The sequence below is a fragment of the Oncorhynchus mykiss genome, chromosome 12 (genome assembly GCF_013265735.2).
Source record: "Oncorhynchus mykiss isolate Arlee chromosome 12, USDA_OmykA_1.1, whole genome shotgun sequence".
Lineage (NCBI taxonomy): Eukaryota > Metazoa > Chordata > Actinopteri > Salmoniformes > Salmonidae > Oncorhynchus > Oncorhynchus mykiss.
This window is the reverse complement of record NC_048576.1, coordinates 87,057,901-87,073,360: the sequence shown is the minus strand read 5'-3', so window position 1 is coordinate 87,073,360 and position 15,460 is coordinate 87,057,901. Positions and strand designations below refer to the sequence as shown.

The window sequence follows — 15,460 nt, the reverse complement described above, 5'->3', positions numbered from 1 at the left end:
TAGGCCCAGTAGAGTCCTACCTAGCCTCAGCCCAGTCCCATCCAATCATCACAACCACATCTTATCTCAGCCCAGCCACACTCTCCTTCTGGCCAGGCTACACTTTATCACAGAGTCTGCACAACCTGGGGTTGGCAACAGTCCATTGTATTACCTTTTATTTTATATTATTAACCTTTATTTAATCTGGGGAACCCATTGAGACCAGGGTCTCATTTCCAATGGTGCCCTGAGAACAACAGCTTAAGCAATGTGAGAAACCATTCAACCAAATTACAGTTACCACATTTCAAATGAATTACAATACACTAAAAAGGGCAGTAGTAAATAATATATACAATCGATAAAAACAAGAGCCCAAAATTCAGAATTTGGGACCAAATAATCAAGTTTCAGAGTGACCTGTAGGTCATTCCAGGACAGAGGGCCATAGTAACTGAAAGCAGTCTTCCCTAACTCAGAGGGAACCCGCGGATCCTCTAGGACCAACCAGTCTAGAGACTGAGTCTTGTAGTTACTAGATTTCCAATTTAGAAATGAGGTAGTATGGGCGTTTCTGGAGAAGTGCTTTATATATGAGTAATAGCCAATGTTGGGCCCTTCTGGTCGTCAGAAACTCCCAGGCAACTATATAAGAGACAATGATGCTTATGGAAATGATCCCCAGTGATAAAACACACGGCTGAGTATATAGCCACAGAACTTAGAAGTCCACACTTGTTAAACAGCCCTCAAAAGAAGCAAGCCAATAACAACGCTATTTTGACATTTTTTATTTAACTTATAATATGGAGGTGCTATAGAAGTTGTCAAATAGCCTAGACCCCCCTCACCTAGAAGTGAAAAATTATTCCTGCTTTACCACATCTAGACCAATCCCAACCGCAGGGATTATTTATTTTCCTTCTGTTATCTCCCAAATCACAGGCCCAGGAGCAGGGCCTGGAGAAATGTCCACAGACTGAGCCAGTTACACCTGTTGCAAGGGTAAACAAACTAGGCTAACTGAGCTTCAAAATATTATGACTGTGATTATAAAAGCCTTAGAGCTGTTCGTAAAGCTAACTGTCATGGTTATTAGTACAGTAGATAGAAGATCTATGCACACTACACAGTGGACCAAGCCTATCAAAATCAGGCATTCCCTATCCATATAATTTTGCATGCCCTACTGTACAAGGCCTCAGTATGAACCTAGCTCTGGTCCAGGGCATTATTTGTGGCTTACTGAGCTACAATAAACCATACAGACAGGGTGGAAAATAAAAGCCTGAAGGTAGTAACAGGTTAGGCTACACAAAATGCAATTTCCATTAGGTATTGGGCTAATCAGGAACACAGAAGAGCTTCTAACATGTTTATTTTCTTATGCCTTTAATGCCCATAAACACTTCAATATTCAAGTCAATATTTCAGTCCAAATAAACACTGTTGAAGCTCATCGTCCCAATGACAGTGCAGGAAACTGCCCGGAAAAAAACTATGTCTTTAGGAACTGCAGGAGGGAGGGCATTGAGGGGAAGGAGGAACTTTGAGGGAAGCTACAGGGGGATGTCGACTAGCTTCCTCATCACCATTCATTACAATCCCAACTGACCGAACTACCACCCTAACAACGGAGCCCATGGAAAAAAACTGGGCACGGTTTAGTGGCGGCTGGTAGCCTAGTGGTTAGAACGTTGGGCCAGTAACCGAAAGGTTGCTGGATCGAATCCCGAACTGACAAGGTAAAAATCTGTTGTTCTGCCCCTGAACAAGGCAGTTCAGTTAACCCACTGTTCCCCGGGTAGGCCGTCATTGTAAATAAGAATTTGTTCTTAACTGACTTGCCCTCCTAGTTAAATAAATAAATAAAAAGTTAAATAAAAATCTAGGTCAGCTAGTCACTGAAAGGCTGGCAACATAGCCACCCGTGGTTGACAATGCAAGTCTATCTTCTCGTAATAGAAGTGAAGCTGCAATGAATCATCTTTGAAGGGTGTTTTGCTAATGTGTCATCAGTATTTGTGAGAAAGCTCATTGTGATTTGTCTGCATTTTTCAGCATAGTCAAATGTCAAATGACGTATCTTCCCGTTTATCCCCTTCCATTATCAATGTCATGCCTGAACTGTTCGAATGTGAATTCATTAATTACTTTAAAAGCACTAGTCAGTGTCATAAAAACACTATTTGGCAAATGAGACCGCACATCGTAATTGATAAACAATTTCAATTGAAAAACTGTTCCCCGGCTGTTGTATCATTGCATTTCAAAACAAAGGAGAATCCAGTACAAAACTCCCTCGTGAAATAATTTCGCTTCATTTGGAGCAAATTTGTACTTTCCAGCAAATGTGCCACCCTGATTCCAATTAGCTTAGCTAACGTTTGCATGGGCTAGCCGCGAACCGATATTTATAAGGTTACTGTAGCTGGTCGATGATGCTACAGCTAGCTAGCTTAGCTCGCTACTGGTGCTTCTGAATGCCGTACAATAACACATGTAAGTCACCATTCAAACCTTACATTATGGCTTTATAAGACCTGATTAAACAGTATCTATAGCTGGTAACTTACCTAAGCACTGGCCCACAGGAGTGCTGTACGGATTGCCCAGTAAGAACTCCATCTTTATGACAACAAACAATACCCACAGAATGACAGAAGCTGGAAGAGAAGCGCATTATCTGCAAGTCCCTCCCACTGAGCAACCACATTGGAAGATAAAACTGAGATATCAATCTGTATGGCTGGATTTATTGTCGATCAAAATTAGCAGCTATCCAGGGTATGTTCACCACCAACACTAAAGATAGCTATCTATGCACAAGATCCAAGCCTTTGCTGGATGTGATCGATGTTAACTTTACTGTTCATGTTATGTATCACAACCTGCAGTGATTGGGAGTCCCATAGGGCAGCGCACAATTGGCCCAGCGTCGTCCGGGTTTGGCCGGTGTAGGCCGTTATTGTACATAATAATGTGTTCTTAACTTACTTGCCAAGTTAAATAAAGGTTACATTTAAAATATATATATATATATATTAATATTAACAATAAAGTATTGTTGTTTGGGGAAATTACTTTAAACCTTTCCCTACAATCTGTACTATCAAACTATTGTTGTTGTTTGATTGACTTGATTCTGAATATCCCGATAATTTCTAACATACTGCACTCGATGGGATAAACTAGCTAGATAAACTCTGGGTTACATGGCATATTTCAGGAAATCCTGACCAATACAGCGCTGATCCTGGCTAGAAGAGATAAACATTAATGATTCCCTTGATTCTAATAATTGCAATTTAAGTACATAATATTCACAAAGAACCCCCATAGTAATGCTTACATTGGTTCGCATAGTGCATATCGGAAGAACTGTATCCTCTGTGAAATTGTTTAAAACTGTATAGCTATAAACGTTTCCGTGTTCCATGTAGCCCAGTCCTGCTGCCTGGTTGCTAGGCAACATTATACATCTGTGCGCAAAAGACGTGGGTTTGAAAGGTATGAGGTTGATAACATACATTTATTTTCAAATTACTTTGTTGTTTGGTTTTCTTGTGGTTTCTCAAAACAGCAGCTTGTGAGAGAGAGAGCAATCTGATACCTTTTTAATTTAGCAGAAATTAGGTTACTCAGCTCTGGCTTGTTGTGTTGTGTTACTGCTGAAAAAGTACTAGCTACTATTAGCTAGCTAACGTTAAGTTACTGTATTATAGCTATCTATATAAACGTTTGTTTACAATAGTTATAGCTAGCCACCGTAGCTAACGTTAGCCAGTTAACCTAGCATAAATACATTATACACAGTTTGTGTTTATTTGTTATTGCAAAACAGCCACTCAACTCTACAAAGCTACGTACCTGGCAGGATTGTGATGACACTGAGACTCACTGTTTATCAATCAGAAAAACATTTGTTAGACCTACAACCACCGCCAGACAGTGGCATTGAATGCAGCATTTGATATTGCGCTGCCCTTCTCTCCACAGTAACAGTACAGGGTAGAGAGTCAGGGGATCCAGAGACATTAGCAGGATGAGCAGGCTATATGATACCGCAGAGCCCAGTTTGGTGGACGAGGAGCTACTGCAGAAGGCAGTGGAGGAGCAAGGCCCTCAAGACCAGGCTGGGCAGATTGCCAAGGAGGAGGGCATGCAGTATGACGAAGTCTGCCAATTGCGCCTGGACTACAAGAGTAAGACATTTGACAGATGTTGATGTTCTTCATTCATTTGCATACTTTTTTGGTGCAGGCATGTCATGTCCATTGTCCACAGAGAGAAGGGCAATAGTTGCAGTGGAAATAGTTTTTATTCCTTACTTTGTCCGTATTTTTTATATTTTTGTCCATAGACATCCTGAAGATTGATCACCTGTGGCAGTTCACGTCTCTGACCAAGCTACAACTGGACAATAACATAATTGAGAAGATTGAAGGACTGGGGTGCCTCACTAATCTAAAATGGCTGGGTAAGAAAGCCGTCTCTCATAGACCCTGAATATGTTCCACATACAGTAAATGTTAGACAGGTAATGTATGTGTTAAACTGTATATAGCTAGATCAAGATGACTATATTGTTTGTCACTAAAAGACAAGCCCTTCACTGTTACAAGTCTATTATGGCCTAGCTATCAATATTATCTTTCTCTCTATCTTCTCTTCTCCTCTAGATCTGTCCTTCAATAACATTGAGGGGATCGAGGGGTTGGATTCTCTGGTGAAGCTGGAAGACTTGAGTCTCTACAACAACAGAATCTCTGTCATTGAGAACATGGACACACTCCTAAACCTACACGTTCTCTCTATTGGGAACAACTTCCTGGCTCAGTTGGAAAATGTGAGTAACTTTCATGCACTACATACATGTATTGTTTATGTTTCAAATTATGAATGTAAACTCTCAAATTGTATACTGTAGAATATTTGTGACAAAATATGTTATTTTCATGGCATGGGCTGGTATTGCATGTTTGCTGGACACTGTAGGAATTGCAATCAACCATATCCTCTGATTCCCAGGTGATCTACCTCAGAAAGTTCAAGAACCTGCGCACTCTCAACCTAGCTGGAAACCCCATCTGCAAAGAGGACCGCTACAAGATCTTTGTTGCTGCCTACCTTCCAGAGTTGGTTTACTTGGACTTCAGGCTACTGGATGAACAAACAGTGAGTGACGGAACAGGGTGAAATTGCCCCTTGACACTTATATTGGGTCAGTCTTCTAATCCCCCCACTAATGGTTAAGGTTAGGATCGGGGAGGGGAAGCTGATCCTAGATCTGTACCTATAAGAAACACATCCCTGGCGTTAGAGCGACAGGCACAGGAGCACCAATGGGCTGACAAGGTTGTACAGTATATATATGTGCTTGTATCCACACCAAGTCTTACAAAACACAAGTCTTACAAAATAAGAGATTTATGCCTAGGCTCAGGGGCATTCCTGTCCTGATGAATTAAAGCATTGATGTAAACGAGAGCATTACAAAACGGTTAGTCATGGATTACAAACGTTTCCCCTGGGAATCAGACAGCTGAATAAGCACCATACTAAAAGCAGAATTGCAAAACTGCTGAACTGACAAACCTTTACACATCCCATCCATATTGTAACCACAGATTTAAAGAACAGTTCCAGAGGTCTAGTTTATACATTTTTCTTCAAGCACTGCACTGGATATACCATTAGTTTGTATTAATACATGAATACCTTGCTTTTTTTTTACTCTACCAACCATTTAGGCAGGCATTGAACATTAAGTATTTCCTTATGTAGCGAGAGCAGGCGTTTGGAAAATACCAGTATGCCATTGAGGAGATGTGCCACAATGAGGCCCAGGAGAGAAGGGCGATGGATGCTAGGCAAGAGCAAGAGGACGAGCTGCAGTTGCACAGGGTACCCTACGAAAAACCTACATTCAGAGCAAAGCATACATTCTACATCCATGTGTGCATTGAGCTTGAAATCATTGGGTAACTCTGCCATCTACTGTTGTGTGTGTGTGTGTGTGTGTGTGTGTGTGTGTGTGTGTGTGTGTGTGTGTGTGTGTGTGTGTGTGTGTGTGTGTGTGTGTGTGTGTGTGTGTGTGTGTGTGTGTGTGTGTGTGTGTGTGTGTGTGTGTGCGTGTGTGTGTGTCTTCCCTACTTACAGGATGCCTTTGTGGAGCTCTTGAATGGCCCATATCTGTTTGACAGCATGTACGCAGATGATGCAGAGGCAGCCAAGCTCCCCGGAGTGTCTGTACTACTAGAGACATATCCTTCTCCATACTCTGTTCTCTCAGTGTCAGTCTATTTGGAGCATGCCTTCTCCCTTTGACAACTGGCCCTTGATTTGATGGATGGCTAAAAGCAGAGGCAGGTGAAATAATAGTAGAATGATATATCTTGTTGTAAGATAGGGATTTCAAGGAGAGAAAATAACTGGAAAATAACACAAGTCCATTATTCTACTATTGCATCGAAGGCTCCTTCCTTGACTCTGTTCCTACATACAAGAGCCACCTGGTGGCGCTGTGTGTGCAGGTGTTTGAGATTGTCTTGGCACAGCGCGGCCGAAGGGAAGACGAGGTCAAGTCCTTCTTTGACTGTTCCAGAGAAGCCGTGGACGACAACCAGCAGAGAGCAGCACAGATCGCTGCAGACTTTGAGAAAGCCAGGAGACAGGTGCGTCATGGGACTGTAGCTTTTAAGGTCATGTCAAGAAAGGATGCCGCTAATGTCAAAGTGATGTCAAAACCTGCATATCCGAGTAGCGTTGGGGAGAATTTTAGCATTTTTGCTAACACTAATGCTTTTCCTAACCTTAACCTAATTATCCTAACCTGCTACATTGATTCTCCTAACCTGCTGCGTGGGTTCTCCTAACATGCTACGAAGAGTAACTTCTGATATTAGCGGCATTCCATCTAGTCAAAACCGGCTTTCACTTGCACTGACAGTGAAATGGTCCCGTTTGAGAGCATCAGTTCAGCGCAGACTGGCAGATTACAAATCTTAATTAGTAGACCAATTGGCAAGTCTAATTGGAAAATGTTGGCCACACAATTGGCAAGTCTAATTGGAAAATGTTGGCCACACAATTGGCAAGTCTAATTGGAAAATGCTTTAATTACAGTTCTTCCCTGCCCATGCAACCTTTATCAATATGTAAAAGTTTTTTAAAAATCCTAAATTAGCACTCCTACTCTGAGATGCTTTATAATAATAATAATATATTTAATTTATTTTGCGCTTTTCATTATACAGATCATCTCAAAGATGCTAAAAAACAATACAAAAGTACATGTAGTTCTTGGGCTGGACAATGGTCTTCAACAGAGGCTAAATATGAATATGGCCCATAGAATTCAACTGACTCCTATCGGCCCCATCTCTATGGAGGGATATAAGTGTCAAAATACATTTCATTTTAATTATTTTGGAACAAATATTACGTATTTAATGTATTTAAATGCACTGAATATCTTCTTGGCCACACATAGATAATGTAAGAGCCATGTTCTTTAGAGAGTTCGGCAATTGAGGTTTTCTGCATGATGTGCATTTGCATGACACTACAACATTCTATGGCAGCCATGGTAGTGCTGCATTAAAATAACATGTGGAATATAATGTATAGAAGGAGCATTGTGATGTATTTACATTAAACTTTCAAATTCTATGGCAGCTATGTTAGCGCCCCATTAATATTACATGGGGAATATTTAAATAATGCTCTGTAACTGAATGTCTAGAATAAGAACAATATTCAAAAATATTACTGAAATATATGGCTCTGGATAATGATTTAACAAACTGCTGAAAAAAAACCTGAGACCAACAGTTTAACAAAAACGGTGCGATTTTTATCATTTCAAATCCACTGTACATGAATCTTACAAATCACAAAATAATCATGCAAATCACACATGAATGTTGTGTATCTCCACGTGGCCACACACCCAGGTGATGTCTGAGATACAGCTGGCCACAGATGCACGTCTCCTGGAGGCCCAGCTGAACCACTGCAGCGAGGAGATCAACCAGCTCTGTGACAGCCTCATGACCCAGGAGCTGCAGCTCGTCGACCAGCTGGAGGTGTGTGTGTGTCTGTCTGTGTGTTGTTAAAACTTCTTGGTGACAGGGGGACAGTATTGAGTAGCTTGAATGAATAAGGTGCCCAGAGTAAACTGCATGCTACTCAGTTCCAGATGCTAATAAATGCATAGTATTAGTAGCATTGGATAGAAAACATTCTGAAGTTTCTAAAACTGTTTGAATGATGTCTGTGAGTATAACAGAACTCATATGGCAGCAGAAAACTTGAGAAAAATCTAACCAGGAAGTGGGAAATCTGAGGTTTGTAGTTTGTCAACTCTTTGCCATTCCAATATACAGTGTAAATGAGGTCCTAAGGCTTCCACTATATGTCAACAGTCTTTAAAACTTTGTTTGAGGCTTCTACTATGAAGGGGGAGAGAATGAGAGGGGATTGAGCCAGGTGTCTGGCTGAGTGCTACAGGCTCGTGACACGAGGTCATGAGAGAGTTAGCTCTCGTTCCATTGCTTTTCTACAGACATAGGAATTCTCCAGGTGGAACATTATTGAAGATTTATGATAAAAACATCCTAAAGATTGATTCTATACTTAGTTTGACATGTTTCTACGACCTTTAATATAACTTTTTTAACTTTTCGTCTGACGTTCGGCTGGACCTGAACGCGCGTTTGGATTTGTTTACCAAACGCCCTAACAAGAGAAGCTATTTGGACATAAATGATGAACTTTATCAAACAAATCAAACATTTATTGTGGAACTGTGATTCCTGGGAGTGCATTCTGATGAAGATCATCAAAGGTAAGTGAATATTTATAATGCTATTTCTGACTAATGTTGACTACACAATATGGCGGATATCTTTTTGGCTGCTTTGTTGTTTGAACGCTGTACTCAGATTATTGCATGGTTTGCTTTTTCCGTAAAGTTTTTGTTGAAATCTGACACAGCGGTTGCATTAAGGAGAAGTATATCTCTAATTCCATGTATAACACTTGTATTTTCATCAACATTTATGATGAGTATTTCTGTAAATTGATGTGGCTCTCTGCAAAATCACAGCATGTTTTAGAACTACTGAACGTAACGCGCCAATGTAAAATGAGATTTTTTGATATAAATATGCACTTTAGCGAACAAAACTTACATGTATTGTGTAACATGAAGTCCTATGAGTGTCATCTGATGAAGATCATCAAAGGTTAGTGATTCATTTTATCTATATCTGTGCTTTTTGTGACTCCTCTTTGGCTGGAAAAATGGCTGTGTTTTTCTGTGACTTGGTGGTGACCTAACATAATTGTTTGTGGTGCTTTCGCTGTAAAGCCTTTTTGAAATCAGACACTGTGGCTGGATTAACGAGAATTGTATCTTTAAAATTGTGTAAAATACTTGTATGCTTGAGGAATTTTAATTATGAGATTTTTGTTGTTTTGAATTTGACGCCCTGCACTTTCACTGGCTGTTGGCGAGGTGGGACGCTACCGTCCAACATATCCCAGAGTTAAGATCTACATTCTTGGCCGCCCTTAAATCTGAACTGAATAACTTCTAAGAGGTTAGGAGTAGAGGTTTTTACAGATCCACCTGTACCAATCCAAGATACCCGATCTGGGACCCGATTAGGGGCAGATCCAGAATTCTAAATAATGTCATGGGTCTGGGTCGGATCTCATATGAAATTCTCGGGTCTCTGGTATGTGTCCTTTTTTGTCCTTTTTTTAAATTACATTTTTTACTTTGACCCCTTTTACTCCCCAATTTCGTGAAATCCAATTGGTGTTTACAGTCTTGTCCTATCGCTGCAACTCCCCTACAGACTCGGGAGAGACAAAGGTTGAGAGCTATGCGTCCTCCAAAACACGACCCTGTCAAGCCACACTGCTTCTTGACACACTTCTTAACCCGGAAGCCAACCACACCAATGTGTCGGAGGAAACACTGTCCAGCTGGCGACCAAAGTTGCCCGGCCGCCACAAGGAAATCCAGGCCGGCCAAACCTCCCCTAACCCAGACCACGCTCCCGGTCATGGCTGGCTGTGACACAGCCTGGGATCAAACCCGGGTCTGTAATGAAGCCTCAAGCACTGCGAAGCAGTGCCTTAGAGAGCAGTGCCACTCGGGAGGCCTTGGGTCTGTGTCATTTTAACTGACTTGCCTAGAAGGACCCGTACAGAGCCGAACGTGACTGCTGCAGTAGTTGTTGTTGACCAATCATTAGTCATCAAAGCGTCAATAGGCTACAGTCATATAGGCTCTGTGTGTGGCAAAAGTTAGGAGATATGTAATCATTGGAAGATGGAATTAAAATGACAGAATTAAAAGTTAAAGGAGAAGGATAGGCTACAACGACCAAGAGCCAACAGGTAGACTGCTACTTAATATTCTGAATGGAGTTGTTGTTAATCAAATCAAAGTTTATTTGTCACGTTATTTGTCAATGCTTACTTACAGGCTCTAACCAACAATGCAATTTCAAAATAAAATACATTTAAAAAAGGATGAGAAAGCGCATGCACTGCATCCTCAATTACCCTAGCTAGCTAATGTTAGCTAACTTAACTAGCTAGCTTCTCAAGGTTTGATGCAGTCAAAACAGGTACTGTGTAATCATATTGGATGATAAATAATCTAGCTATGGCAGTTATTTGTTTACTATAGTGCGTTTTGGCTTGTTGGTTGGTTGCTGTCTGTTGTCTCTCCCTCCCAGCTCCCTGTGTCACTCCCTCACAGCGGCACCTTTCTCTTCCTCCTCTCGCGCTTTATCAGCTCCGGTAAATAAAACGCTTAAAAAATGGGTCTCCATATTACTTTTTTTAAATTATTTGTATGCATATTGGGTACAGGTGGGAAAGCCCAAGGTCCATATCAGAACAGGTCCAACTTATTTTGGCCCGTGAAGACCTGTAGTTAGGAGGCCCCATAATGCAGAAACTGTTATCCTAGGTGACCTCTGGGTGATCTCCCTGAGGCCAAGTGCCAATGGCTATAAATTCAGCCATCGGGAGTTTCAAATGATAGAGATGTCTAATATGCGGCTCACTCTGACCCAAGTGGTCTCGATAGCCTTGATTTATGTTGTGACCAGGGGCCCGGAACACTTGGAGAACCAACAGATAAGCAAGAGTATTTATGCTTTACTGCAGATTGGCAGATTGCTACACAGCTCTCAGAGGAACATGTCTGTCTCGCCATATGCATATGTTTGTCTGTCTGTCTGTCTGTCTGTCTGTCTGTCTATTAAACCTTTAAATATAGAAGTCATTCGCCTTATCTTTGGGTACAGCATTTTCCACACCTTGAGAAAATCAATTGGTGTGTGTGTGTGTGTGTGTGTGTGTGTGTGTGTGTGTGTGTGTGTGTGTGTGTGTGTGTGTGTGTGTGTGTGTGCACGGTTGATGTATATTATAGTACACGTGCAAGAGTTCATATGGAAACTCTCATTTATAGAAGAATGTTTGGAGTGGTTAATTAATAAATTTGTATTTTCCATTTGATATCAAAACACACATTTCAATTTGAGATACATTATTCATATGTCAATAACTATTCTCCTTTTTTTTCTATAGGACATAATCAAAGATTTTGAGAGGAACATTTCAGACATGGTTGCCGGATTCATTGAAGTTGTTCAAGGAATATATCCTTTTCTACCATAGGTATTTATTTCAATATAACTAAACGTTGCATGTGTATTATAATGGTGTTGCAGTGCACTGATGCAGTTATTCAAATCAGGGTCTGTATGTACCAAGCGTCTCAGAGTTAAAGTGCTGATTTAGGATCAGTTTTCCAATTAATAAGATGACATGGACAAGGAGGACCTGATCCTAGATCAGCACTCCTCCTCTGACACGCTTGATATACAGTGTACAGTGTCAGACAAAGTCTCCTTGACACAGACCCACTTTCGCCCAGTGCCGAGACTTAGAGAACCACCATCACGAGAAGCTACTGGAAATCGCTGTAGCAACCCTGGAGCGAGTGGCCAAGAATGAGCTGGAGGAGGATATGCCAGATGATGTCCGAATGGTCAGTGTCAGAAAGTCCCTGTGTCTACAGCAAATCCTACAGGCCATGGTCAAAAGTAGTGTACTATATGTGAAATAGGTGGCTATTTGAGACGCAGTCTAAATAGTGTTTCCCTACCCCTCTCTCAACCCTGTCTCTTATCTCCACAAACATTTTCAAATATTGTCAAAGACTCCAGCAACTCAAGTCATAGACTGTTCTCTCTGCTACCGCACGGCAAACTGTACCAGAGTGCCAAGTCTGGGATCAAAGGGCTCCTACCCCCAAGCCATTAGACTGCTAAATAGTTAACTAAATAGCTACCTGGACTATCTGCATTGACCCTTTTTGCACTAACTCTTTTTGACTCTATGCACACACACTGGACTCTACCCACACACTCACACATACTTACACTGATACTCCAACACAGACAGCGCTTTCAGACCGTATTCAGAAGTATTCAGACCGTTTGACTCTTTCCACATTTTGTTATGTTACAGCCTTATTCTAAAATTGATTAAATTATTTTTTCCCCTCATCAATCTACACACAATATTCCATAATGACAAAGCAAAAACAGGTTTTTAGACAGATCCTCTCAAGCTCTGTCAGGTTGGATGGGGAGCGTCTCTGCACAGCTATTTTCAGGTCTTTCCAGAGATATTTGATTGGGTTCAAGTCCGGGCTCTGGCTGGGCCACTCAAGGACATTCAGAGACTTGTCCCGAAGCCACTCCTGCGTTGTCTTGGCTGTGTACTTAGGGTCGTTGTCCTGTTGGAAGGTGAGCCTTCTCCCCAGTCTGAGGTCCTTAGCGCACCGGAGCAGGTTTTCATCAAGGATCTCTCTATACTTTGCTCCGTTCATCTTTTCCTCGATCCTGACTAGTCTACCAGTCCCTGCCTCTGAAAAACATCCCCACAGCATGATGCTGCCACCATCATGTTTCACTGTAGGGATGGTGCCAGGTTTCCTCCAGACGTGACGCTTGGCTTTCAGGTCAAAGAGTTCTTGTTTCTCATGGTCTGAGAGTCTTTTAGGTGCCTTTTGGCAAACTCCAAGTGGGCTGTCATGTGCCTTTTACTGAGGAGTGGCTTCCGTCTGGCCTCTTTACCATAAAGGCCTGATTGATGGAGTGCTGCAGAGATGGTTGTCCTTCTGGAAGCTTCTCCCATCTCCACAGAGGAACTCTGGAGCTCTGCCAGAGTGACCATCGGGTTCTTGGTCACCTCCCTGACCAAGGCCCTTCTCCCCTGATTGCTCAGTTTGTCCAGGCGGCCAGCTCTAGGAAGAGTCTTGGTGGTTCCAAATTTCTTCCATTTAAAAATGATGGAGGCCGCTCTGTTCTTGGGGACCTTCGATGCTGCCAAAATTTTTTGGTACGCACCCCAGATCTGTGCCTCGACAAAATCCTGTCTCTGAGCTCTACGGACAAGTCCTTCGACCTCATGGCTTGGATTTTGCTGTGACATGCACTGTCAACTGTGGGACCTTATATAGACAGGTATGTGCCTTTCCAAATCAAGTCCAATCAATTGAATGTACCACAGGTGGACTCCGATTAAGTTGAAGAAACATCTCAAGGATGATCAGTGGAAACAGGATGTACCTGAGGTCAATTTCGAGTCTCATATTAAAGGATCTGAATACTTATGTAAATCGGTATTTCTGTGTTTTATTTTTTATACATTTGCTAAATGTTTGCTTTGTCATTATGGGGTATTGCATGTAGATTGATGAGGATTTTTTATTTACTTAATCCATTTCAGAATAAGGCTGTAACATAACAAAATATGGATAAAGTCAAGGGGTCTGAATACTTTCCGAATGCACTGAACACACTCACTTGCACATAACACTTCCACACACGCGCACATTTGCCACACACACACTTCCACACTCATCATATTGTATTCTGCATTGTTGGGAAGCATTTCACTGTCATTTACGAAGCATGTGACAATTAAAATTTGATTTAATATTGTATGTGTACATGCTCATCCATATTGCACTCAAACACACTGCACACAGTCCAACTGTATTCTGTTCTTACTGCTTTTCCACCCTCACTTCTCTGACAACATTTCCACTGTCACTGCTATTGAAACTACAGATCTGCTATCTTAATTTAATCAGTCTGTTGTCACAGACAATATACCGGCGCAGCAGAAAATGCATATTGTAGTGTATTCAAGGTTTAAAAAGTATTCTAAAGTTTGTAATTGCCCTAACAAAAAAAAAGTCTACCAAAACAAAAAATGTATATTCATTATAATCCACATAATTAATATTTCCTGTTTTCTTGTTGTGAGAAGCAGGGTCAAATTAAGATCTGTAGCACCTCAGCAGCACTTGCCCCAGTGGCACTCAGCAGTATTTTGATCCCACTGGTGCCATGGTGAAGTTTCCCCTAGGTACAGATTTCGGATCAGCTTTCCCTCCATCAATCCTAACCTTGCCCATTATGTTGAGAATGAAAAACTGACCCAAGATCAGTGTCTTGGGGTAATTTCAGCCTGCATCATTCATCTGTGTTACACCGTGTCTGTCTGTCCCCCCATGCAGCTGTTTGTAGACAAGGACACAGTGATCAATGCAGTCAGCGCCTCCCACGACACCCACCTGCTGAAGATCGACAACCGTGAGGACGAGCTGATGACGCGCTGCAACAGCTGGATGAGTGCTCTGATGAAATCGGTAGGCAGGGGAATGCATGGAAATAGGATGACATAGATTGTATTTCTATGGGGAATGAGTTGAAATAGGATGACATACATTGTATTTCTATGGGGAAGGCAAGGCATTGCCACAAACACTCAGTATGACAGTTTACAGTTTTCCACCATGAAGAATACCTTTTCATTTGTTGTTGTTTTGTCTCTTATTCACCTGTCCATGCAGGTACAAGATGAAGAGGTGAAGCCGAATCGCAAGCGCATCTCAGAGATTCACAACTACATTGACTACGTTAGGGATCAGCTGGATGAGATGCAACATGAGCACCATTGATTAAGAAGAGGGGAAAGGAAATATAGCAGAAGAAACCATCCTAACACAGATTCAAGCCTCACAGACAAGCCTCAGGCATACAGCAAATGCCCTTATTTTCATACTTACTTATTTCCATGAACCTGGATTATAAGAACATTGAATTGTGTCAAAATGAAGTTCATTATTTTAATGAATCCTCAGTGTTATTTCCCTTGTGTTCATTTCCAGAAACAGGCAGAAATGTTTGTCTATTCCTAACTGGTTCATATTTCAACTCTCTAGGACAACTCTGCCATCTACTGTGTGTGTTTTGTGTGCGCGTGCGTGCGTGCGAGATACACTAACCATGCATAACCATCAACACCCAACCAAAACCATTCAACTAAACATGTTGTTATGTTTAGATTATAATCGTTGTATTCTATA

The 15,460-nt window shown here is 41.5% G+C and overlaps 2 protein-coding genes across 7 annotated transcripts in view; one reads left to right on the top strand and one right to left on the bottom strand.

The window, feature by feature from the left end:
• The window catches only part of LOC110538041 (TOM1-like protein 2), a 40,887-nt gene extending 36,901 nt beyond the window's left edge, over window positions 1-3,986 (bottom strand). For 4 of the 6 annotated variants that reach the window (XM_036938985.1, XM_036938986.1, XM_036938987.1 and 1 more), the window contains exon 1: window positions 2,559-2,712. In XM_036938985.1, coding sequence (XP_036794880.1) covers window positions 2,559-2,610 — 52 coding nt within the window. In that variant the 5' untranslated portion in view covers window positions 2,611-2,712. Of the gene's footprint in view, window positions 1-2,558; window positions 2,713-3,334; window positions 3,444-3,852 lie in introns of those variants that run through there. The other 2 variants (XM_036938989.1, XM_036938990.1) reach the window with 2 other exon arrangements.
• Window positions 3,392-15,228, top strand: LOC110485239 (dynein regulatory complex subunit 3). Its single transcript, XM_036938993.1, has 13 exons — window positions 3,392-3,492; window positions 3,982-4,187; window positions 4,346-4,462; window positions 4,665-4,831; window positions 5,014-5,160; window positions 5,770-5,889; window positions 6,145-6,248; window positions 6,485-6,659; window positions 7,941-8,072; window positions 11,602-11,672; window positions 11,941-12,064; window positions 14,609-14,740; window positions 14,945-15,228. Exons 2-13 carry the CDS (start codon window positions 4,028-4,030, stop codon window positions 15,050-15,052), a joined length of 1,557 nt encoding a protein of 518 aa, XP_036794888.1. The 5' UTR covers window positions 3,392-3,492; window positions 3,982-4,027; the 3' UTR covers window positions 15,053-15,228.
• Window positions 15,229-15,460: the final 232 nt, after the last annotated feature.